Source organism: Anas platyrhynchos, chromosome Z (assembly GCF_047663525.1).
Source record: "Anas platyrhynchos isolate ZD024472 breed Pekin duck chromosome Z, IASCAAS_PekinDuck_T2T, whole genome shotgun sequence".
Lineage (NCBI taxonomy): Eukaryota > Metazoa > Chordata > Aves > Anseriformes > Anatidae > Anas > Anas platyrhynchos.
In genome coordinates this window covers 78,887,602-78,914,787 of record NC_092621.1, presented here as the reverse complement: position 1 = coordinate 78,914,787, position 27,186 = coordinate 78,887,602, and the positions used below count along the sequence as shown (strand labels likewise).

Genomic DNA, 27,186 nt, shown 5'->3' with positions numbered 1-27,186 from the left:
ACTAAAAAATAAAGATTACATAGACATTTCCTCTAAATCAGATATGAATTCTTTGTTACCTGGGGAAGTTTTCCATCCATTCAAAAACAAACAATCATGACCTAGGTAGCTCCACTCATTACATACATCTTTAAAATGATTGATATATAAATAATGCTGAACATATAGCATCTCTACAAGGATTTGGAGATACAGGCTTAGTTTCAACCCAACCAGAACGGTGATGGACTGTTTTCTTTTAAGTATCCAGTTTTGGTAGCAGACATCAGTTCCTGGGAGGAACCTACCTGTTTATCAACTAGGCAACAGGTGAAATAAATTATAAATTGTTTTCTTCTAAATGACTGCTACACATATGCTGTAAATGACTCCACTGACACTTAATTATGTTAATGATAAAAGCAGCACATTGTAAAAGCAGCACATTGGCAAAAGAATTTCACATCCGGATGCAGCTTGCCTTCTTGCACCCCTTAAGCTGTTGCACCTCTCCTTGTCCTTCATTAAAGGGCTCTGGCTAACAAGTGTAATTCCAGCCTTAATGATCCAGTACAAAAAAGAAGGAAGTAATTTTTAGGAACCACAGACATGTTTTTATCACTGCACCTATTTACTTCCACAAGCAAATAAAGGATAATTATTCTTCCCTATCAGCTAGAAAAGAAAAACCAAACCGATCCTCAAGGGCTTGCTTGTAACTTTACCTCAGTGAGATGTTTAAAATACCAACATTTATTGTTATAGTGGAGAATCATCTGTCAGTCTTACCACTGTCAAACATTCCATCTAGACAACAAAAGGCACAACAAGCTTTGAACAAACAACCTATGGCACCTGAAGGGGGATGATAAATCGGTTTTCATGAGGCAACTTGCAGAAACCACATCCTCCACCCAATTGTTCTTCAAACTTTGTGCATGAGTGTTTGTGCATGCGTGAGTGTGCTGGGGGGCTATGACATGCATATTACTTCCTTAGTGAAAGTATTCATGGCATCACAGACTGATGGAGCTCACGTGTACAGTAGTCTGGGCAGGCAAGCAGGGATTCACAGGTTTTAGGAATGAAGAACACCCATTAAGTCATCTAATATATTGTACTGCCAATGCAGCATAGTTACAGCGCATTACAACGCATTTTCCATTCCTTTGTCCAGTTTTAAGTGACTGATGCAATGGGGCTGCTACCACTTCCTCTGGCAAAGGCTTCAACAGTTAAACAAATTTCAACATTAGAAAATATTTCCTAATAATATGCCTACATTTTCCTTTGCTTAACATCACTCCATTATTCTTATTTGCACTCCTCCGGACCACCCAATACACTTTTGGCACTAAAATTTTAGGGAAGTACACCTTCAGCAAGCTGAAACCAGAAGTGGTAATAATGATTTCAGAATACATGTTTAGTACAGCTATAGGAAATAAATTTCAGTATCTAGTACATTTTAGCATTCTCGAGTTGACTATTACCAGTCATTAGTACAAGGACACTAACAGACATTACCCACTAGAAGACTGGAAAACATTCCTGCAAGCACACTTAAGAAACAAAACAGAACTAAACAAGCAAATAAAAAAAAAAAAGAAATCAGAAGAGCAGAGCATTGAAAACAGATTATTGCAGATTTACAAATTCACTAAGTTTCTGAAAATTACATTATAATATATTTATATAAAATTTCCCATCTGTTAACTCCGAAACTGAAAAATATGGCTCATCAAGAGAAAAATCAAATGGCACTGTTAACAAAACTTTACTTCACCATCAGTCAGTGATTAAAAGTATTGGTCACTGCTTTTCTAGGCTTAAAATTTTAAGCACTAAGTTCTAATGGAACCTGTAAACCATTAAAAATTTACCACCTACCACATGAAAACTTTTTTTTTTTTTTAAGTGACAAATCAGGTATGTTTTACTAAGTTCCTAGTCTATATATATATAAGAAGCATGCTAATCATATGCAGGATGCATTTCAGATGTGCGGATATTTGCAAAAACAGGGATGAACAGATACACCAAGATAGTGTACATAGTTGTAGCAATATGCTTCTCCCACATTGATGCAATATGTTAAAACAAAACAAATAATTAGCTGTAGTTTATTGCTATTTTTCTGCCTTCTCAGACACTCTCTCTGTGAATTAAAAATTAGCCAACACCATACTGTTATTAACTACTGCAAACTATAAATGCATCAGGAAAGTTATTTGAGATTATTCATTTGAACTGTGGTATCTAACAATAAACGTAAATTTTCTTAACAAGGATTCAGAGTAAGAAGCAATGTGTCTTACAAGTAGCAAAACTTACAACAGTGTATTCTTTAAGGTGCTTGTAACATGCTCATTCCAGTTGGGGCATACACATCGTGGATCTATACCTCACAAACCCCTTGGCCAGTATTTACTTACATGTTGTGTCTATCCCAACTTCTATAAAAAAGACCAGGACACTATTCGTGAAAAGCAATCAAAATAAACAAGTTTGTGTGTAGAAGTATCCATATACCTATAATAAAAGGCAAATGGATTTCCCAAATGCATGAAATCAATTCATGCATCTGTGTAGCAATTGGGGGAAAACATTTGCAATAGGTAGCTGCATGATCTGATGCCCATTTCATAGCCCACAAAGTACATCAAGGGCTTTCAGAAGTTTTTTCTTAAGCCGAAATGTGTTAACCATCTTATTTAAGAATAAGCAAAACGTCCAGTATTCAAACACCTAATCAACAACATCTTCACACATACTTTTCTGTAATCTCTCCCTTTGTTATATATCAAAGGATAAAAACTATAGTGACTTAAGAAGAGTAATTTTCTAATTATTCCTGATAATTGAGTGGACTTTTCTCACAATGGGGATTGATAATAGAACGGGATAAGAGAGGAGAAGTCAGGAGTTTAAGAGAAGTATGATGTGCACTACTGTCAAAATCTGAAATTATTGCTTCCTTTTCTTTTATGTCCACATTTTTTAGTAAAAGCACAAAGTCTAACAAATCTTTCTGCATGACTGCAAGTAGTACAGCTAACAAAGGAAACACAGTACTTTTCAACCAATAGCTCCATCACACCCTTCCCCTTCCCTCCACACTCCACCCCCTGAAAAATAAGTAAAGAAGTTCACAAGACTGGGGAAGATTTAATTTGTGAAACCTACCAGAAAAGACGCCCTTTAGAAAAATGGTGAGGAATAAACATGACTAAAATTCAGTGTTTAAGTTGCAAATCAGCCTCTCTAGGTGTCCTCTCCAGTAAATGTACATTTAACTGAATTTCTGCCCTCTGGATGCATAGGGCCCAGCAAGATCATTTCGTAATATGCTGTCAAGAGACATACAGCATGAATTTTCCCAGAGACTCCACAAAATATTTGAAACATTCTATTATACACATTAAAAATATCTATAATTCTCACAAAGGCTTTGGCAATTTCATTTGTAGGCATTAGTTCCGTGCAGTGGGAAAAAAAGGTGTGTTCTCACCCAAGAAATGACATTTTTTCCAAAACCATTCTTTTGACAACCAAACCTAAATGCACACATAGCTATCAGGACACTGTATTTTCAATTACTTTGGCCAGATTATTATTTTCCCAAATTGACATAAAGATGTTTTCATATGAATTAAGTTTCTCATAAGCCTTAATTGATGGAAACGTATTTGGTGGGCCCACATATATGAAGATATTTTCCCTTAATAAAATATAGTATGTATTTCATCTGTCTGGTATTTAGAATATATTATGTGTGACACAGAGAAGAAAAACAGGATTGTTAAAATTACTGCTCTTATTTTCTAAGTAAAATTTGGTCCTAACCTTGTAATACTGTTGCAATATAGTACTTGAGCCTAGACCCTTTGTGAACAGTACTCAGCCCTGTGTGTGCACAAGAAGTGTCAAGAAAGTGGTATAGAGCCTATAAGGCCTTGGGTAAATACACAGAAAAAGCGATAATATAGATTGAAATACTTCTATCACCTAGTTTTTGGCACTTTACTCAGAAGCCAAATTGTGCTTGAAGTTTTCCTAAACTGTATGAGCTTACAACGAAGCACCCTTTTAAGAAGCCTAACTTCACTCAACTTAAATCTCTCTTTCTCCACTTGGCAAAGCAAAGTGAAGGCTCTGATGTTGGCTTCTGAGGCACTTAAGTGAGTAGCTACAGATTAGGTAGTATGAATGGCCCTCAATTTACAGTAAAATACAAGCCTGAAAATAGTGAGAAAAAAGTTAATTCCCATACTGAATTCTTCATCAATTTCGAAGTTTGAGAAAAAGGCATTTCTACAAACACTTCAATGTAAGCATCCCAGATAACATTTGTTTTGTTTGTTACAAGTCAGTCTCTTAGTTTCCTAAAAGCTGATACCAGACAAAATTAACCAAAGGAAGTGTAAGGCATGCCTCATTGGTCTGAAGCAGTAAACAAAGTAGGTAGGATAATCCTTAGACACTTTGCTTCCAGGAATAATTCTATGCTGATTTTTTTTTTTTTCCAACGGAAAGACAGACATGGCCTAAATCATTCCTACTCTTTTCTATCTGCAACCTTGATTCCATTCTCTGCCCACAGTTTTCTTCCCTATAACAATGCTGGTGAAACTGATTCCAGAACTGTGCCCTGAGGTTGAACTTGATCACTGTATTGATCTTCCCAGAGTACTGCTATTGCTCCTTAAACCCAAATTCTTTCACTGATGTGGTTGAGAAGTCAGCCATCCCAACACAACTGAAGCAGTGACAAACCTTGGTTACAGCATAAGATTAAATTCTGGAGAAAAATAGAGTAGGTGCAAGCAGGATTTCCTTATATTAGCTTCTTCCCCAGAAAAGCTTCAGCACCAAACCACAACATGAAACAGCTAATGGTGTCTACAGATACAGACAATACTACTTTGTTTCATGCTTTAAGAGTCCTTTCCTCTGCAGCCAAGAAACCAACTTGAAACTGCATTCCCAGTTGTGATTTGATGTAGTTTTAAGCAGGAAATCATTTTAGCATTAGCTTTCAAAATATTTAAAATAATAGAAAACTTATTTTTAATATGTTTTCACATTTGAAAGTAATCTTAAGCTTTTTTTTTTTGTTGTTGTTCCTATTTAGTATAGGGAAAAAGGCGAAAGAAACAAGCAAAGGAGGTCAGAATTTGAATAGGGAAGCTTGCTTCCTGAGTTAGGAATTAAAAACAAAGTTACAGCTTATGGAACTTACCAGTTTAATGCTAAATTGAAGTCAAATTCTAGTCATACCCTGCTTACACACACACACTCAAAAACTTATTTAAGTTTGAGAAGTAATACTCTTATTCAACAGCATTTAAGATGCAGTACCACAGATATAGTCCTGCTGATAGGCTTTGACAGGAACTACATGCTTGTTTCCAGTTTGACCCATAGAGAAGCTCACCATATTTATTCAATCGGAAATGTGTCAGATTTCTATGTGACTTTAAAGAACCTAATAAAATATAGAAATGTACCAAGAAGATCCTTCTCATAGTTTAACAATAATTTAAGCATTTAACTGTACTTACAGAGCCATCTTTCAGATTTCTCTCATAGGAGAAGTGACACACTGCATTTTCTTCATCTCTTGAAATAGCAAAGTTGTATTTACCAGCTGATTCTTCTCCAAGTATCAATGCTTTCTTCAGTTCTTCAACATACTTTTCTCTATTCATTTCCATGTCAGAAGCCTCTCTAGAAATTTCAGCTTCAGACACTATAACAAAGAAAATTTTTAAGAAATAAATATTCATGTGTGAGCATATACATCCGTTTATATACATACACAGACACGCTCACAGACGTTAAGGGACAGACAAATATTATTCTATTCCTTCCTTGACATGTATCAGTATGTGCCATTCACTAAAGAAAATGCAGCAGGAATACCGTTTTTTCCATAAGAAGTTCTGTGCCTTTTTTTTCCTGTCTGAAAATGGTTTATTACCATTACTCCACAATTTCGCTTAGAGTTATTTAGAATAGTACTAACCTTACAATAGAAAAAAAGAGCATAATGTTCAAACTATGATTTATTGTACCCTCTTAGTTTTCTTTGAAAGTGTGTAACCTAAACCCTGAAAGGCAGTAGGTAGGCAACTGTCTCCTCACATATTCTTAATCTACGTTCCCAAATTTTTAACTCACAACCGTAAAACAAAATAAATTGTCAATTTACAAAGGGAAGATAGACCTAAAGGCAGGGGAATCTATCCTGTTTAAACACAAGCAAGGGAATGTGTCTCTACTTTCTATTAGATTTGGTCTATTAAAATGTTATTCCATTCTTTTGAAAAAAAAGAACATTTGAATTTGCTGCAGAACAGTCCAATTAGAGACATACTGTCCTTAAGAACCATGACTGCCTTTCCCATCAGCTTCTGATTGTGTTCATTTCTTCCTAAATCTTCTTTCCATTAACCCTTAAACTGGAAAGGCAGCTTACCAAGACTCATCTTCTCTCCATTGGAATAACAAGAAACAGTTCTTAATTTTACCACCTAGGTCCTTGGCTATTTTCCTTCCTTTTAATTTCATTCTACAAACAATTTCCTCAATACTTCTAGAAATCCATATGTTAATTTGAATAAATAACCTTTGTGTCAGAGTACAGTTTAAAAAATTCATCCTACTTAAAAACCTATTAATAACATTATTTCTTCTTTATAAAAATGCCTTTGACAATAACTTCATAGTGAGGCATAAAGCTGCACGTATACTGAAACTGTCCTGATGGAAACAGAGCAGCATTTCAAGAAAAAATAAGCCAGTTTAAATTGCCTCATTTTTCTTCTGTTTTCATCTAGACATAGTAGTTAACCTCATACTACAAAGAAAGCACTACTTATCAAATCTATCCATCATTAAAGTACAGCAGAGGAGTAAAGGCATAAATATTTGCTGTGAAGTTATATCCTGAAATGCTTCAGGATTTCTTAATTAATTCTGCATCTTCAGTAATTTTAACTTAGTTCCAGAATCATAAAGAGGCTGAAGTTAGGTGTGACCTCCGGAGATTGCCTAGTCGAATCTGCTCAATGTATGATTGACTTTACCAGCTACTCAGGACCCTATCCAGTTGCATTTTGGGTATCTCCAAGGACTGACACTCCTCATCTTCTCTGGGCAAGCTATTCTGGTGCTTGGTCACCACCCTATGGCAGAAAAGTTTCAATTCCTGGTATTTTGATTTGTGCCCATTGCTTCATATGTTGTCACTGGACAACACTGAGAGGAACCTGACTCTGTCATCTTTATTGCTTGCCATCTGGTACTGTTACACAAAGGATCCCCCAGCCTTTTCTTCTCCAGGCTGCACAGTCCCAGCTCTCTCAATTTCTACTCTAACGCAGGCTCTAGTCCTTCAGCCATCTTGATGGACTTTCACTAGATTCAGTTCAGTAAGTTCAATGTTTTTCTTGTACTGGGAAGCCCAAAACTGGTCACAGCATCACGTCTCCGCAGCGCTGAGCAGAACTGAAGGACAACTGCTCTTGATATTTTCCCTCATTTTCCTTTTGCTGCTCATAGACAGAAGAAGCACTAGATAAACCTGTAGAAACATTCTCCTCTCCAGAGTCATATCCCGTAGGATTCTTTAAAAGAGATCCTAAAATAGGTCAAAGTCTGCTTTTCTGAACTTTAGGGTTGCAAGCCTGCCTTTTACTGTTTACTCCTCTCAGGATGCTGAACACCACCATTTAATAATCACTGCAAACAAAGGCCACCCTCAGCTTCTGAGACCCTGAGGCCTTTTCTTTTTTCCACTTTTTTTTTTTTTTTGGGGGGGGTGGGGGGCAGGGAATGGGAGGGAAGAGGGGTAGGGAAGACAAGGAAGGAGTTTTTTTTTTCTTTTTTAAATACCATGTTATAATATACTACAGCATTACCAATTCGAAAGATCATCTATTCACAAACACCAACTATTTGTGCACACAAAAAAAAAGAACTACCACCTTACTAATTACCAGGTCAGGCACTACTGCACCAGTCTACTACTCTGTAAGACACAGGCTAACAGCTATAGGAAAAAGGAGGCACAGGTAGCAAAAGACAGCATACTAATGTCAACACTGCAAAGAAATAAACAGCTGACACAAGGACAAAGTACTCCCATCTGTGGAAAGTCTAAGCCTGGAGATACACTCAGTTAAAGTGATAAATTAGCACCAGAATCAAAATCAGCTATACCCTAGGCAGTTTTCCCTAAGCAGATTCAAACGTGTTAGACCCTTCAAAAGCTAGAAAGCAAAAGCATGCAGGGGGAGCTGAACTGCTTCAGAGCTGTTTGTAACAAAAGACAGATAAATAAATATTGGAATTAGGCTCAATAAATATGAGCAAGTCAGTCTTTTTAACAGTCAGATGTGAAGTAAGCCACAGCCATGCCAGTCTGAAGTTTGCCATAAAGTTCCCCATGTACTGGTACCACACAATGCCTGAAGCTCAGTATTCTCTCCCTCTTTTTTCTTTTAAAGAGAAAATTGCAAACCTGTCACACTCATGAAGTGAAGGCCTGAACATGGCATTTTCCCAGATCTCCAACGATACACTAAGAGCAGTACGGGGGTACATGCATTAAGAATAAATCAGAAATAAATTAACCTCATAACGAGTATTCCTAAATTAGAGAAGATGTTCCCACCATTACATTTTAAGTTGCACTATTTATATCAGAGGTTGGGAAAAACAGGTTAGGAGGCAGTGGGGTGTATTATAACTGTATATCCCTAGAGATCTGTAAATTCAAGATACGTGCTCTTCCCAAAATAACGCTTACTGAAATAGAAATTATATTTTGTTGTTTCTTACAGCAAATGTAATAGTCAATCATACATAGATGTTTTTGTATACAGCCTAATACTGACCATCTTTTGGGCACTGAAATACTCTGAGACACATAATAAATTATAACTGATTTCAATATTTAGCTTACTATCATTTGAAGACCATGGTATTACTTATTCTACCATTATATTTTTCAAATTTGTTTCTGTAGTCTAACAAGATAAATTCAAACAGTGAACAGGACTGCAGCTTACTTTGTGCTAAGTTAAGGTTAAATAGCTTTATGACAGGGAATACGAGAGAAAAGGTAGTGGGGATGCAGAAGAGAGAAAAAAAAGGTAACAATATATATATTTATTTATTTATTTTTAAACCCCACAGCATGGGCAACTCGACCATCTTTTTTTCTAATGTGAAATCCCTTCCTGATTCATGAGGAAAGAGGGGCTAAGATAGAGGGCCACATATTCTACCAGCTGGTACTTGTCCTACAAAGTGGTCTGTGAGACACTGCTTTGCAAACGTTTAGCTCCAATGCCACATCACAGCCTCCCTACCGCTGCACCAAATGTGTGCAGCTGGCATACGGGGACAGGAACAAGAGAGAAGCCAGCATGCAGCACTGCAAACATGGAGAGATCTGCAGACAAGCCACTGTGAAGTCAAAACCAGCTGTGTATCAATCCTCACACATTACGGCTGACAGATAGGAACTTTGGAACCGGACTTGGTACCACCACATACATGTGTGGCAGCCAAAGCTGAAGCAGTAAATTTGCCCTCACCGCTGTACTTGCTATCAGTTCTGCCCTACCTGGTTCTAATCCAAGCCAATCATACTCAAATTCAGGAACAAGTCTAAACTCTCTCTGGATCAAGTAGAGAAAGCATTCTGTAAAATTTTAAAAATATATTTTAAGCATGAAACGCCATTAGAAAAGATTACAATTGCCTACTGCACCTCGTGTTTCAAAACTGAAAGCAACACTTTTTAATGTTCATATAAAAATGATACAGTACAATTACTAACAGGTAAAAAAAATAAGCCTACATGACAGTGAAGAATTGGGTCTACAGTGTTGGCCCACATTTAACTTGTAAGGCTATCAATCCACTACAAATAGCAAGGGCAGAGTGGGAGAGAAAGGCAGGAAATTTAACACCAAAACATTTTTTTTGGCTGAAGCTACAGCCAATCATTTCCTACTCCTTATTAGCTAGCTTATTTCTTTTAAAGGACACCAGACATTGTTAAGGTAGAAAAGGCCACTAGTATATCAATATTTCTCTTAAAGCAGAAATAGCACAGACAGAAACGTGGTATCCCTTGCATTATGAGGGTAAAGAGAGGCAGAAAAAGTAAGTTGGAAATCCATAAGAATGGAAATACTTTACTAGATCAATTCTATTAACACTAAGAAAAATTAGACAAAACAAGAAAGCCCCCAAAAAACATACTAGTACACTGTAATTGAGCACTAGGATTTTTTTTTCCTCTTTCTTTGCCTCTGTATTGTTTTTGCATGCTGTGTATTCCTTTCTCTTACAAAATTAGCAGAAAAACATGAAATTTATAAATGTACATATCTGCAGTTCTTTAACACAATACCGAGTGAATATATTAGATCATACTGCATATTTGTGTGCTTCTCCTCCCCTCAAGATTTTACTTTATTTTGTTATTGAAATCAGACTCCCAAAGCTTTTCATCATCACATTAAATATACAAAAAACATAAAAGACAACTCCATCAGCAACTCTCGTTCACTTCCTAGGTAGGTGTTGCCAAGTAAAATAATCCACAGCATGAGAAACCCAAAAGGGATTTCCCCCAGCAAGAATTTTCTGACCACTGCTTTTTTCTCCTCCCAGATTTTGAAGCTGGTATCTAGGCAGTCTCAAACATGATGTAATAACTAAGAAAAAGTGATCAAAAGCAATGGTGAGAGTATGAAGAGACAGATCTCTGCAGCAGATGCACAAGAATTTCAATTCCCAATGAAGTTACTAAAAAGACTACGAATTTCATATGAATTCCTGAGAAATGGACCAGAATCTTGCAAAAGAAATAAAAGCCCTCTCCTTTGGACGAGTACCCAATGTTAATGCTAAACTGTTTTTCTTTCTCCTTTCTTTAATAGCATGAGGTCATCTTGCTTTCACTGGTCCTCCATTCTGGAAAACTATCATCCAGCAATTCTGCCAGATGCAGGAAATTTACGAAATTAGAACTGTGTACATACTTTTTCTACACTTTTTTTCTGTTAAAGTAACACAAGGTTTCACTTACAAAAATAACAGATTTTATGAATTAGCTTTTTGTAAATTTTAAGGTATTTATTTTGAACTTTAAAACTTCCCTTGATACAAGAACAACCACAAAAGCTTTTAAAAAGAAATACTGGAATACCCAGTTAAATATTTATCAATGTTAACACATTTTCTATTATTTTGAAAATACATACTTTGACAATCTGACTGTGAAATCAAAAAAAAAAAGCCAAGAACTTTCACATCAGGCTACAGGGAGCCAGTACTTGAATATATATATTTGGCTTATGCAGGAACCACTATTTTATAGAATGTATTATTTATAGAATGTTCTGAATGGGAAAGGGAATGTGAAAGAGCAGATTTTATACATGCACACGCACATTTTAAGTTAGTCTTGTTTCCTAGGTTTGAAAGAAAAAATAAAGAAAATAAAGTTGTATTTGACAGAAAGCTACTGAATGATTAAGATTCTTACAATACACAAGACAACAGACAAAACACTATAAAATGGCTGCCCTATTTGAAATTTTGGCTTAAGTAAGTACCAGGGAGAAACAACTTCTGGGCAGCAAAAAGGAAGGAAGGAACTACACAGTTATCTGTTCTCATAATTTAGAAAAAGAGTCAGGCAAATGTTTTTGCCTGTATTACACTGTAAGATATATCGTCTCCTCCCTCTGAAACATTTCTGCTGCTGAGAGAAGTGCTTTGGACCAAGTGTCTGACATCCAAAGGAACACACAAATCTTTCCTTCTTTCACAAGACATGAGTGAGACAAACATGCATATATGAAGAAACCCACTTTATAATCCAGATTTCTGTGTGGGGAAAAAATGCTACAGGCTAGTTTTTTTTCTATTAATTAATCCCTAGGGGGGAAAAAAAAAATTCTGTCCCCTATTTTTCTCAAAAATTCACAATAGCACCAAGTACAACTACCTTTACTTATTAATATCTTATCAAACCAAAAAAAAAAATTTCAATTAAATGTTTCATGAATTATAATTTGCAAACACTACTTGCACTAACCATTGTTCAAGAATCTGAAGAACACATATATGGTACTGCAATATCACAGCAAGAAAACTATCAAGCAAGAACAAACTGTTGCATAGCCGTATGCTAATGAATTACTATTACTTTAGACCTACAAAGTTTCCAGATTTTGAAGATATCTGAACACATCCCAGAAAATCATGAATCTACCTCCTCCATCAGTGAGGATAGGTAATATTAATAAAATATTTTTGCTGCAAGTTGTGTGTCACAGTCTAAAAACTACTTAAAAATAGTAATGAAGAACAGCAACAATTTAAAACACTTTTTTCTTTCCATTATTACCTGTCCCAGTCCATGCACATTCACCATCAGTGAGTGTTATACCAAAGCCGGCGCCTAAATCTTTTTCCCATGATACTTGTAGAAAATACACTGCTTCTGGATCAGAAACTGGATGAATTCTGTTCAAAGTTTTCTCCATTTCCCAGTCACCTGTTGTGGAAACAAAATAATCTTGTTATAATCATTAACATTTTCAGAGATGCTTAGCAGTTTTATGTAACCAGCTTTGAAGAAAAAGAAAGGTAGACTTACAAGCATTCTTAGAATGGCATTTCACTTTCCTACACAAATTCAGTTTTTTAGATAAGATTATATTTCCAAATAGAAAACTGGATTATAATAATTAAGATGTAAATAGCAGTGCCAACAATCAAATATATCTGAATAGTCCCCAATTGTGAAACCGCGTGTCAGTCAGAAAGCTGGGGAATGTAAAGCTGTCATACACAAGCGCTTCCTCACGTTACCTCACTGTTTACTATCACCCAACACACAGCACATGGAATATAATTAAAAACTATCACGATGCAGGTGAAAGACTGTTACTTGCAAGAATGCTACTCAGCTCTGCTGCAAAACATCTACTGCAGGAAATGCCAGCAACAACCAAAGAAATTATATTCAAAAACAAATGCTGCAGAGAAACAAGTTTATGATGCTATTTTTTTTAATTTTTTGCTCAATATCAAAGCAACTGCACAACCTGCAGCTGACATAAAACCTTCCAAAGAATGACATCTATTTATATATATCCCAGTCTAACAATAATGAATGCCATGGTACTCAAGGTCTTTATAACTGCATTGGGCGATTTGCTCCACAGAATAATGAAGAAACAGCCAATTCTAAAGTTAAAGTTGACTCATAATATTTTCATTGAGAATGCTTCATGCTGTCCAGTACTTGAAGAGTTTTTTTGGGGCTATTAAATTGTATGGTGCTTTTTTTTTTTCCTAAAAAAAAAAAAAAAAAAAAAGGAAGTAAATGAAAAAGTATGTGCTTATGCACACACACAAAAGCATGTATTGATAAGAGTAAGAAAAATGTAACTGAGGCATTTAAACCACATGCAATGAGTACACCTGCTCAGGCAGGTGTACGGTATTAAAAGCTCTATCTAGTTTTCCATCTGACGTGTAGCAGTAAGTAATCAAGATCAGCCTCAGTTCAGGCCCTGAGGGGACACTTTTCTTCAAGCAGTGAGGAGCTCCTGGCTTACAGATATTGAAGCAAATCTAGATGCAAGATGCAGAATGAACTACCACTAGCCTCCCAAAAAGTTGGTATTTTCACGTCAGGAGGATCAGTTTTAACTGAGTTGCCTGCAGTATCTGACCTCTGTTCAGTTACATTTAAGAAATGCCTTTCTCTTGTCCAGATGGTGCACAGAATTCAAAAGCTGCAAAATACATGAATCTATGAGTTGTTTTTCAAGCATAAAGCTGCATTAGCAGTTAAGATAACTACTATATTGTAACAATAAACGTTTACTATAAATATCAACAAGGTTAATGCAATAAAAAATTAGCTACTTCTGATGGCTAATATCACAGTACAGGTCAATTTAGACTAACAAATCACATTTCTAAATAATCAAAGAATCATCAGGTAAAGTGTCTGCTGTAAATTGCAGGCTGAATTTTGGTTAAACAAGTCACTAGGTATTTCTAGCACTATGGACTACACATTACATTTTCATAATTAATTTAACAAAGAGCTAACTTCATTTTTCAGCTTAAAACTTAAGTTTAACTTCAGTTTAGAATGTATTTCAAAAGACTTTAGAATTAAAAAGACAAAGTAGGAGTAGGAGATAAATCATGTACATATATAGCTAAGCAGCATAAACCCTCTCCAACAACAGCAAGAGGGATGACTTTACGTCCATAAAACAGCAGCATTCATACTACTATAGATGCTACACTCAGAGTTTGTATTCACAGAAAGTGTGCCAGAAACTAAAGGGTTACTTAATTTTTCAATATTGCTTTTAAGTCCAAAAAAATATATATTTGAACACCGGTCATTTCTGAAAGTGTACAGTACATCTGTGCAGCTGTAAACAAGAACAGAAAATGGTATATTTGGGGCACAGAGGCCTGGAACGAGGTCTTTTGAATTACTGTTTATGGAATGAAAGTAATTTTAAAGATTTGTAGTGCACCAATTGCCTGAGTATGCGTCAATAAAGAATACACGACATGAAGCACAAGTAAGGTGTGTAGTATATTTAAGCATATAGACATGTATTTTCCTTTGCCCACCAGATTCTCTTTCCTTTTTTTCCTTGTTCTGGAATGATACTGAGCCTCATATAAAATATTTTGATAAAAATCCCTCTCCAAAAGACACTCCTTATAAAAAGACTTGAATTACTTGTTAATTAAATGCTGTGAAACAGTTGCATGCAACCCAGAGAGAAAACACACAACTTACTAATGTAAATATATAGCTTAACGGGGAGTTTTGTTTGTTGCATTTGATTCTTATCACAAAGCAGAGCAGCATTCAGTGAAAACCACCTGCACCAGAGGCTTTTTTTTTTCCCCTTTAATGTAAGCTGTAACAGAAAGCAAAGAGAGATGGATTTGCTATTTATATGATGATAAAGAGAATGAAGTGCCAGTCCTCAGTGAGGAAAAGTGAAGAGTTGCTCATTAAAAAGAATTTTTGTTGTTTTAGAAGATGCTCTAACAAGGTCTCCAAGGCCTGAAACAAAACCCATATGATATCATAATCGTATGCTTCCCACGCATCCATCTTTACATGCTAGTATTTCATATGAGCAGTGTGGAACAGCTAGAAATTAAGATCTTTGTTAGATATCATTCTTAAGAGAGTCGTTACCAGAGTAAGGGATAAGCACATTAGCAGAACTGAGAAAGCTTCCACATTATTTCTCTACCTGTGGTGCAACACTACTTAAATAAAAACCAACGTCCTGAGGAGATGCAGTGCAGAAGAACGCTCTGCATTTTATAACAAAGTGCAAAGTAGAGTTGACAAGGGAGCATAAAACAATAATACTACCCTTTCCTCCCAGCTTTCATCTCCTCCATTGTGCCAACCTTCCCAGATGCATATTGGCTATGGTTAGAGGCTGCCTTACAAAGCAGAGCTCTGTCTTGTTTGTGATCTCCAAGCACTCTACTCTCCAAACCCACCACCAGAAGCTCAAGGATTTCTTGGCAGTTTACTCTGGTTGTTCATAAACATTAGTCTGACCAGCATGGCACACACAGACATCACTGTGAGCAAAAATACTGTACCTTACTACCTATTTTTGAAAAATCGTTTGTAAAAAAAAAAAAAAAGCAAAGAAAAAAAACTCTTCCCCAAATATCCTAAGAACATAACTCCTCCATAGTGTATGGTGTGCAGTAAACCAATAAACCACAAACAGCTAAAGTGTGAGCAAAATATAGGTAAGGACTTATCTAACCAACTAGGAGTGAGAAACTACTACTAATGAAAGGAAAAAAAAAGAAAAAAGAGGTGGAAAGGAAATTAAAGCACCTTCCTTATTCACTTACTACAAGCTGAAAGCATGCATTTCACTCACCCTAAAGGCAACGCTGAGTAACAAAAGTACAGTAGTGTATTACTGAAATAAGCGTGGCAGGAGAAGGAAGTAGGAAATCCTTCTTGGATCCCTGAAGTCAACCACATATTCATGGGATTCATAAGACATCTTGTTGAATGCCTTTTAGAGAGATATATCACTCTATACATCAGGAACTGAAGTAAATTAAAATACCCTCTTTCTAAGACATCTCCCTCCCATCTTCACCTGCCCTCTGACTATATTTTCTCATCACCATGTCAGCTTTCAATACGTCAAGTACACGCGACTCTTCACAGATCAAGGACTTGTTTGTAAAGGGTGCCCGTGTCCCTGCTGGAATTTCTGTACCAGAGTGTCCCTTGGGGTGAATGCTGAGGGGCACAAGACGAGCAGACTTGATGAAGAGGATTCTTCTATTCCCCGACCCCAAATTAATAGTAAATAAATAAATAAATAAATAAATAAAAATGTTAACCATGTTGTACACATTTGGCTGCCAATCAGCACCCTCAAGGAATGCAAAAGAAAGTACACCTTTGAGAACTCTAAGTCTACCTTTGTTTTGTCCAACAATGGAGAAGAAGATGGAAGAAGATGTTGTATATACACAAACTGGAGGCTACTATAGTATCAAGGCTGAACCAGGTGATGTCTCCCATTGTTACTGTAGACATTATCTTCCAAACCCTAAACTTAGACTGTAGAAATAATTGAAGACTAAAAGTAATTTCAAAGTGATATATAGATATGTTTTTTAAAAAGTTATTTAATACGATAATTCATTGTCCTAACCACTACACATGCAAAATTCAAAGAGACTGTCCGACATGTGCTTACCTAAGAATTTACCTTTATACATTGAAAATTCAGTCCCAGTAAAAACACTATGAGTCGTTTTTTTTTATTATTATTTTTAAAGGAATGCCAAAATATTCCTCTGTTGTGTCTATTGTCTCAAATGTACTACACATACAACTGGAGAATAAACACGACAAAACATATCACAGCTGTTTGAGATGCTCTGGGCCAGACACTCATCCAGGACACAGTAACTGCAGATGTACTGACGAAGGGGTCTGACAAATCCACCCCAACCTGGGATCCGGCCTTCCACAGAAGCTGGTCACACAAGCTTGCAGAAACTGCTACTGCTTTTTCAGACTTTACCAACACCTCTACCAAGTGATATTTTTCAGTATGACAGACAGCCAAAATACCAAGATGGATGAGGGAGAACTGAAACTCTCAGGTTTCACTTTCACATCTTTGCCAGGAAAGGTAGGGACATAGATACAAATTGTTTTAATGCTCAAACCTGTTAAAAGAGTCACCTAAATTTTGGCACTCTCACTGTTCAACACTCCAGTCGCTAGCGAAGCTTATCAAAAGCCATTGAATAAAAAACAGACTACTTTTATAGCTATCCATCAACTTAAATTCAGGTGCACATAATAGCACTCTAAAAAGCACCTAGGAGTCAATTAGAACAGAGAAGTACCTTGGAGTGCCTTTCAAGATTCAGCAGTACTGTCTGTGTAGGCTCTTTCCAATTCAATGTCTCAGTAAAATGAGAGCAGTCAGTACTTCTTTCCTCCCTTGATTACTATAAAGAAAAGCTTCAGAGAAACTGATTGATTAGGGCCATAAGAAAGCCAGTATTTTCCTCCTTAAGGGCACAGTAGGTCACACTACATATCAGCACCTCACCATGTCAGAGCCAAGGATCTGAGGCAAGCTTGCAGGTGGGAACAGCAGAGTACCACCCCAAATTAGTAAATCAGAGGCTTTATTGAGGCCTTCGAACAGTTGAGGATTGAGCTGTTTATCTTTAGCACTTTGTCCCTTCGGTCTTTGGCTTCCAATGATCTATATTAGTCAATGTTTCTTTCTAAGGAGAAATCAGCTGTTGGCTGGTTTGCAATTGACTGGAGCCTACTCTTCGAACAAACAGAGTACACAGTTGCATCTGAATAAACAAGACACTTTTAAAATTGGTTTACAAAGAATTTTATATGTTGTTTTGGATAGCACTAGGCATAGACTGAAAGCCAAATCTTTTAGGCTGCTCCAACACAGCATCATTGATAATATTTTGAACTTCAGCACTTTATTTTTCCTCCATGCAGACTAATGGCTTTTCTTCAAATTGCTTCGGCTGCAGGTGTTTCAAACTTTAGCAGCTATGCATGGAAGGCTACTACAGATCAGAAAGCGCTACTATATCTTTCTAATGGAGCAATTAACTTAAGTGCTTTCTTGTTGAGAAAAATAGGGTGCTATTTACCCTGACTTCAGAATAGAAGACCAGCACAAACAGCACACTGCTATTAAGTCTATAATTCGATCCCTTCTTCCATTGGCTTGACCACAACACACACTACAAATCTGAATGGAATAATCAGGAGAAAGTGCATGGTTAACCTAGTCAGAGAACAGGTACTATTCACGAAACATTGTCTGTATTTATAAGTGGATTAGTTGAGATTTAGAGCAGTCAGGGAAAAAAAAAAAAAAAAGAAAAAAACAACACTCAGATTACCTTTAAAGACTAAACCTAGTTATTACCACATTTCCTAGCCGAAGGCAATAAGATAATGTATGAAATATGTCTCTAGAAATATTCATAAATACAGACAAGTTGATTTTCTCTCATGTTAATTTAAAATTCCATTAGCTCCAATGCTTTAAGAGGAAGAGTATTAAAATATCTGACAAAAACCTTAGTTAATCTAAGATCTACTATCCACCTAATAAGGACTTCCTCTTTTTTCAGAGGAACGTGTCTGGGCCAAGAAGCATAAAAAAAAAGAATATGGCAAACTTCCTATCGTGTCTCACAATGAGACTCCCGTTCTCCTGGCCATAATATTTGTTTGACACTGCAGAAAGGTTCAGTAATTAAGTTGCAGCTGCAACTTAAAGATACCTTTGTAGACCAAAGAAGATAAAAATTTTGAAAGAGCTCTTTTTCTAATGAATTTTAGCGGCCTAACATACTTTCACATGACATGTAACACAAATTGTTTCTAGTTGTTCCGTTGTTTAACATGGTTACACAAGGTTCACAATTTTGTCAATAATGTATCTTTGTCTTGTGGACAAAAGAAATGAATGAAAAATTGGCACGGGATATAAAGAAGAAACTGAATGACTTAATAACTTCAGGAAGACGGGTTAATGGCCCATCTTAAAAATGCAGTGCTACATGACATTTGATCAAGAGACTGACTTCAAGAAAGCTGCTATCAGTATTTGGTCCTCAAAGGACCCAACTGCAGAAGCAGAACTCACATGGCAAACATTTGCACTGCTTGTTTCCCACTGTTCTGTGGCAGCCACAGAAGTATTGGAAACATGCACATACTCATTGTACAACTGTCAAAAAAAAAAAAAACCTACAAAAAACAGCTTTTTAGCTTGTCAGACTCCATAGGCCAATAGGATATGCAAGATTTGCCACAAAAGATCTGGAATCTACGATAAGGAACAACCCTTGTCAGACTTATTTACTACAGTCACCAGTTGAAAAATGAGGAGAAACAGAAGGAAGCAGACAGTCAACAACCTTTATAGTAGGAATCTTACTAACAAGCTTTGATCTTAATTGTAGCCTGGAGGCAAAGCCCACCCTGGTGTCTTTCATCCCCTTGAAGTCTCATGACTAACCCACTACCAACTCCAGGCTTCCAGGCTTGCCAAGCTCACTTGTAAGCATCTGCATTAGGAGGCAGTCTAAGCTACAAGGTTTAAAAAAAGGCCTTAATATATTAAAATAAATACCCATGTGGGAAACTATACCAGTATGTACTAGCAAATAATGGAGTAACTTGATCTATTTCCAAAAAGAACAAACCTTTCTTTTTCACACTTCTCCAGGAATTCTTCCAAACCCTGTGCTTGGAATGGTTTGACGGCTTGCACACTGTCAAATTCTAACTTTCCAAAACTCATATCTGAAAAATCCTAGTTTCTTTAAATAAATCAGTATATACTGACTGAATGTTACCAAGATATCACATAAATTAAAAAAAAAAAAAAAAAAAAAAAAAAAAAAAAAAAACACATATGATGATGATAATAAAATTTAATCACACAATTGAAAACTTTACCAGTGAAAAAGTTAATTTTAGTACTAAGTTACTGAAGAGCATGTGCAGAACTGAGCAGGGATCAAAGAACAAGACCAGACCAGATTCAGGTAGGATGGAGAGTCAGCAGGCATGCCCAAGAGACCCAGACTCCCCACCTCTGCTGCCTCTGGGAGATGCAACTTAAAAAAATATTTCATGACTCTTAGCTTGGCAGAAGGTCATGCTGGCTCTCTGAGGCCCTGCTATAGCCAATGGTGGCATGACACCATACCTATTTAGCCTAAGGTTACAGTTTTCAAGGGATCACAATTTATTAAGAAAGAAAGTTTGCTTTCTCAAAAAAAAAATAAAATAAATTAAATATGTGTAACAATTCCCTCACAATCTGAACAGCAAGCATTACGAACTTTACATTTTGAAGATAAAAATAGAAAAAGGAAAAAAAATCTGTACATGCTTACAATACACAACTCTTCAGCCTGCTGGCAATACAGTATATGATCAGCAACAGCAGAGAGCCAGGAATTCCTGGCATCTTAGTCAATTTCCAAAACTATCTCTGCAGTTTTCCGTAACTTAGTATTATCCATTTGAGAACACTGAAGCTGAAGGGAAAAAAAAAAAAGAGACAAGCATGTTTAATCCACCCTTCACCTATCCAAAAAAACTCAGATACATGTGCCTTTTTGATGTATGTTTGGATACCCTGGTAGACTGGTTAAGGTATCATCTGTTTCCCAAAACACTACCTTCTCTTGGATTAATAATTATCAGGATATTCAACACAGCAAACAAATCTGTCCTACACACTTTGTTTTCTGTCCCCAGATACACATTCTATTACGATCTTACTCAGTCTGATGTGTTTCTGTAAATCTTTGACTTGGTATCATTAAATGGTCTTACAATTTTATTTTAATTTTTAATTTGAAATAATGTTATATTAATTCAGTCCTGTTGAATCCACAACTTCTCCACAGGCAGGCATAACAAATCTCACTCAAGGATAAATGAAGCAAAGAGATCAGCATCAGCCACATATTGATACATATATTCCTATATCTGAGTGGGCTTTCTGAAGAGCTTGGAAAAATTGAGCCAGGAACCAAGAAAAACAAGTTTGGCCAAATGTAGCCACTTCAGGTATAAATATGAAGGCTTACATATACTCCTCGCCCCCCAGCTCTACACCCAAGACTTTCCAAAGAGATGGATTATTTTAATTTCACGTCCCTGTCACATTAGTAATAAAAAATAGGCCTAGACTCCAAATTGCTTTATCTTGCTAAACACTTTCCTAAGGCATTCTCTTTGAAGAAAATTCCTGTGTTACCCTGTCTTCACTTAACAGGAGCTTTATTATGTTTTTCTTTCCATTTTCTATTTATCAACTGGAATAGGCAACATTGATCTCCTTGAAAACAAAGAGCTCACACCACTTCAGTTTATTAATTTAAACATTGTAATTCATTTTTCTTCGTGTGGCCCCCGCATAAAAATAATTCACAAGACATTTTCAGTGAACTTTCAATGCACTTAAATTTCAATTCTGCGTCTCTTTGTTCAGCCATAGTAATTCCTTTGCATTGAAAATGAATGCCTTTTGTGACAGATTAGGTTAAGCAATCAGTCGAGGCAAAGAGACATCAATCCATATGGAACGTTAACTTCAGCTGGTTCCACAGATGGGCACAGGTTCACCTTCGGTTCTTTAATCTGCTTTGAATGCCAGTTCATGAGATTTAACACATGGGTAATGCATCAGACACCGTCCCCCACCATACAGCACCTTCAAAAGCGGTAAAGAAACACAGAAAATCATGGCACCTGGTTAGGTTAGGTCTTGTGATGACGCACATTGAACAAACCAAAACAGGAGGGAAATGCCAATCCCTACTAAGAACTGAAAGGACAGTATATTAGCAAGGAAGGTGTCCAGTGTACAAGTCCTGTAACCTCGGAAGTCTGAGCTAATGAGCAGCTTTCTTTAAATTAAAAATAAATAAAGACACCTCCACTAAACTGACAGCAAATTCAGTGGCCATTGACTCTGACCTAAAAAAGAAAAAAAAAAAATCACTCAGACCTATTAGCACATATTCTGTCATCACTAAATCTACAAACTGCATTTAGAAAGGAACAAAGACACAAAGAATTTCACAACAAGAGTCAGCGAAAAGTCCTATGAATTAAAATATGAAGCTTTTTAGGAGATATCTACTCATTGTCTATCTAGGTAGTTTTCTTGACAGTTTCATATGGTGAGGTCTTTTTACTTAACATTGGGCAGGCAAAAAAAAAAAATCTCTAAAAATTAAACCCAAAACACTTGATGCCACGCAGGGGGTCTACTTAAGGAAGACAGCTCTTCAATATTAGTTTCCCTTCACAACTACTACAGAACAGCAGCTTGCACTGGAGTTAAAAAGAATTTGCAGACTAATATGAGGACACAGCAGGGGCACACCAGTGGAAAAATGCTACTGGGACTTGAACACTTAGGTACCTACTAAGAAAATACAGCACAAAAGCGCTTTGATATTCCACCAGGTAAATACAGTTTTGAGGTTTTAATATGTAAATTATTACGAAACAAATGTGGTTCATCAGTGTCTAGGATCCAAAACTGATGTTTTATGACAATAAGTACTGCATTCCCATAAAAATTAAACGAATTTATAGAATGATGACAGAAGTTACTGGGAATAAAAATTGAAGCAGAAAATACAAATACTGCACATCGGGTCACACTTCATCTTCCATTGCTGGGCTTCCTGGTTTCCAACTGCAAAAGGTAAACAGGACTGCTATGGCACAGCAGTATCCTAAATGAAACAGTGAAAAAATACAACATATCTAAATTCATGTCCTTACACTATCATGAAAACCCAGCCCTTTGAACAGAAAAGTTAATTCTTGACAACCGCAACAGATTGTTTCAGTACATTTTAAGATACAGTATCTCCACTGTATTTTCTCCCCTTTCATACAGTTGTTCATACTACTTTGGTACTTGACAATGCAAAACATTGAATTTAGAGAACATACTAAAAAATCCCTCCAAGAAGAGAAAACACATCTATTTTTAGGACAGTTAAAGTTAATAAAACAAATTCCTAGCACAGACAAGAATGACTGTAAATTGCAAAGCACCATTTTCAGCTATATACTTCCCTGATTAAGTCAGGAGGAAAAAAACTTCTGATAGTGGCTTCAGGAAGCTATGACAGGTACATCAAGTAGTACCTATTGCCATGACACACACAGGCTTGCTAGCTCCTTGTCTATTTCAAAAGAATAAAAAATAAAATAAATAAAAAAAAAATATCCTCTACCATACCAATGTCTACCTTCTACTGAAATTAACATTTCAGTCCAACCTCTGTGATGCCTATGGCCACTGTGTGCTGTACTCTGACTTAATTCCAGCATTAGGTTTCACAGCTGGTGAAATTTAATGTAAGCCCACACAATACAGTTGGCTGCCTCCAACTACTATCTAAGCTTCCCTCATTTGCTCAGTCAACACAAATCTCTCCTGAGGTTTTTGTGAAGTTTCCACCATCAGCTTGACACAGCTGACTGCATTTGGAAAGCCCCATGGTCGCTCTTTCCTGTCCAGCTACTGTGCTGAAAAGGGTGGCCTCTAAGATCCTTTTGTAGACCTGCAAACAAACAATCCCTTTCATAATCATTTGACTCATCTGTAAAAACAAATGCAGCTTGTGATAGGATATATAGCCTCACTCTTCCTCTAATGGCATTAATTTTTCCATCCCAAGATAGCAAGTAATTTGGCTGATCTCTAGATCAAGAACACAAATGTTCTCAGTCTCTGCACTCTTAAAATCACATAAGATTAGTCTCTCCTTTTTTTTTTTTTTTTTTTTTAAAAAAACTTATTTTACAATCTCTGCTCTATCTGTCTGCTCTGTTGGAGGACACCCCTACCCACAAGGCCAGCCTGAAAACTCACCTAAAAGTTTGCAAAGCAGATGTAGAATGGTTCTTATTATTCCAATAATTTTCCAGACTCTGTAAATTTGGTGGTACTTAATTAAATAATCTTTTATGGCATTACTAGTATGTCTCAAGAGAGAGGAACACCAGAGGTCCTTGGCTAGGCACACATATAATGAAAATATTTTTTCAACTTGGAACTTTTCCTGTAAAATATGCCATTTAAGTCAATCAGATTTGACACTTAGATTAGCAAACGGCAGCAATTTGCTTAGTAGTTCTCTTCTAAATTTTATCTCGACTTCAGAGGACACCAGTCCTTCATTACTACACTGATACCAATGTCCATACTAATAACTTTCACATTCACAGGGGCCTCCACCACCTCTCCTCTTTCCGCCTCATTAACAGGAGGTAGGGCTAGCACCCTAAGACTAATGCTCACAAAGACACCCTGATGACAACCTGGAGGAGGTGAAGGATGCCATTTCTGAACCTAGGAAACGGGGTGCAGCTCAGGTCAGTGGATGGACCACAGAAGAATAGTAAGACAAGCCCTATTTTTGTTGCAGAAATTTTAATTTAGTGTTTAGAAATAGTATTTTAGAGTAACTTTCTAAATTGTATTCTAACTTTTTCACTTAGTGATGCTAGCCTAGACCATAATTTAATGTGAATGCACATTATGTTAACATTTTCCCTGTACTAGAAGCAAGGAATACTAACTGCTTTACCAGATATAACAGTGAAGAAATCACAGCTGCATCCTATTAACCTTAATGACAAATAACCTTGGTTTGAGACCTTGCAAATCTCACTCTAAACTCCTTGTGACTCCACCTACTCTTTAAGGGCACGTGGTGCTTTTTCATTTGGGGTTCCTGAGCTATAAATGCCCACCTTCTCCACTAGGCAACAAGAGATAAGGATTAAAGTTTCTCAACCACAAGAGGAGACACCGAAAGATTAAAAAGCACATCAGAAACAGGCATTGGGACCAAACAGTAAGTGACCCCGGGAGGTTCAATGCACACAGATGAGTACGTATCACACGATGCTGGGAAGCCATGCACCATTTCAAATGATCTTGCCACACTAAAATGGAAGTCTACCAGTCAAAACAGACCACCAGAAGCTATCTAGCATTCCCGAGAACTTTCTAGCAAGACAAAACACCAGCAGCAGTAACACTGGGATTGTCTATATCCAGTGGGGGGCTAAGGTACCTCTGCCAGAGGTGCAGCATAACTGTGCAATGCCACAACACCAGTTTGCTAACCAAGCTGCAGTGCCTTGCTAAGTTGCACAGTAACCCTGACGCTAGTCCATCAGTTGTATGCAACTACCTTTTTTTTTTCTTTGTAAATAATACATAATGCAAAAGCTTTGTTTTATGGGATATATACAACAAAGCAAATATTCTGGTTTTAGTCCAGGTAAGCGTTTGAAATCAACAGAATGCAAGTGATAATGCATTTTTGGAAATTTCAATGTCCTCATGTGCCTCTAATGCCACCACCTCATGTAACCAATCATTCTAAAACTCTATGTGACAGCAGACAAAAATGTTGGGTATAGAAAGTAAAAGGCAAATGCTTCCCCTCTTCAACGGGGCTCACATAGGCACTACCTTCCCATCCAACTGAACACATCCCAGAGTATAAACGCAGCATCCACTTAACCCACATGAAGTACAGCATAACCACTGGCATTGTCTTTCCTCACAATTGTTTGAGGTTCTGGCCAGCTCCTGTGATACAACAGCCTACACAATTCACAGAATTCCATCATACTGATGGAAGACGGCAATTCATGCCAGAGCATACAGCATGCACCTTTGCAAGGCAACAGTGAAATGTGGGAAAAGTAGAGAAATAGGAGCTGTATGTTTTGTGTTTTTTTTTTTTTTGTTGTTGTTGTTGTTTGTTTTGTTTTGCTAAATGGTATCAGTGGACAATGTTCCAGTTCCACGTTCCAGTGTTCCATGTTCCAGTGCCCTTGCCAGTGTGCAGTGTGTTTTCACTACATTTGCCTGAATAATGCACATCCCTTGCATTTCTCTGCCTCCTTATTTCAGTGGGAAAGCTAAACAAATTAATAGCTGTTGTGACTAGGCAAATAAGGTTTTATGTGTTCATGCTTGTATTTGGAGACACCATGAACAACAGAATTAGACATATGTAAAACCTAAAAAAGAGCATTACCAGCTTTTATCAATACATTTAAACTAGCACATACCAGGGGAAAAAAAAAAGGCATCTATTTTATTTGCAATTTTTTTATATACATGTGCACATTTGTTATGTACATAAACTTGTTTACACAAATGTACTTGTCTTGCCAGTCAGCTGCTTGTGATATTTTTTAAACTACCTTCCATCCTCCTACTTCATATGAAAACTAAAACAAGAGACGCTAAAAACCCAGCCTCCCACGTGCACGTTGGTGTTGTTTAGTTAGATTTCAGCCTGCATTTGAAGACAACCCACAAGCCTAATTTATGAAGCCACCTTTTTTATGTTTCAAAATACACACTAATTCCTTAGTACGTCCAGTTGATTAAACACTCAGCTGAACAGCAGACAATCTCTTCACTGACAAATCACACTACCAGAATATTTCTTAAGAGGCATGACCAACACCTTTAAACCTCCTTCAAAAAAACAAAACAACAGAAAACAAGTATTAATTGCATGGCTTTATTTACCTATTTGGGTATTGTTAGATCAATATAGTTGTTTAAACTTCTGATTCATTTTGAGGTTTCAGTAGACAAGAATATATATCCAGTCAATTCCTGTACACAGCATCAACCCTGCCATCTCAGCCACTTGTAGTTGGTTTTCCATGAAAATACATTGATCAGTAGAAAAGATACAAGGAGAACTGGAGAACAGACATTAGAAATTGTACCCTACATTTCAGCCAATACCCTATATGCGCTACAGCTGCATCCCAAAAGACACTGCCATGCTGATACACTATCCTTCAGATGATATCAGCAAGGCTCCCACTAGTAGATCATTAATGATCAAATGTAATTTTTCACACAAGAGCAAAATATGCAGCTGAAAGCACGCAATCAATGGAAAATCTTCAAATAGCTCAGACTGTTGGAATCTTCACTTGAAAATGAAATTGTTAAGGTAAAT

The 27,186-nt window shown here is 36.7% G+C and overlaps 1 protein-coding gene across 2 annotated transcripts in view; it reads right to left on the bottom strand.

Annotated features, from left to right (window-relative positions):
• Positions 1 to 27,186, bottom strand: part of XRCC4 (X-ray repair cross complementing 4) — a 183,930-nt gene that overhangs the window by 154,980 nt on the left and 1,764 nt on the right. The window contains exons 1-3 of one of the 2 annotated variants that reach the window (XM_027446191.3): positions 20,536 to 20,682; positions 12,419 to 12,568; positions 5,544 to 5,731 (exon numbers count right to left, since the gene is read on the bottom strand). In XM_027446191.3, coding sequence (XP_027301992.2) covers positions 5,544 to 5,731; positions 12,419 to 12,557 — 327 coding nt within the window. In that variant the 5' untranslated portion in view covers positions 12,558 to 12,568; positions 20,536 to 20,682. Of the gene's footprint in view, positions 1 to 5,543; positions 5,732 to 12,418; positions 12,569 to 20,535; positions 20,683 to 27,186 lie in introns of those variants that run through there. The other variant, XM_038170381.2, reaches the window with a different exon arrangement.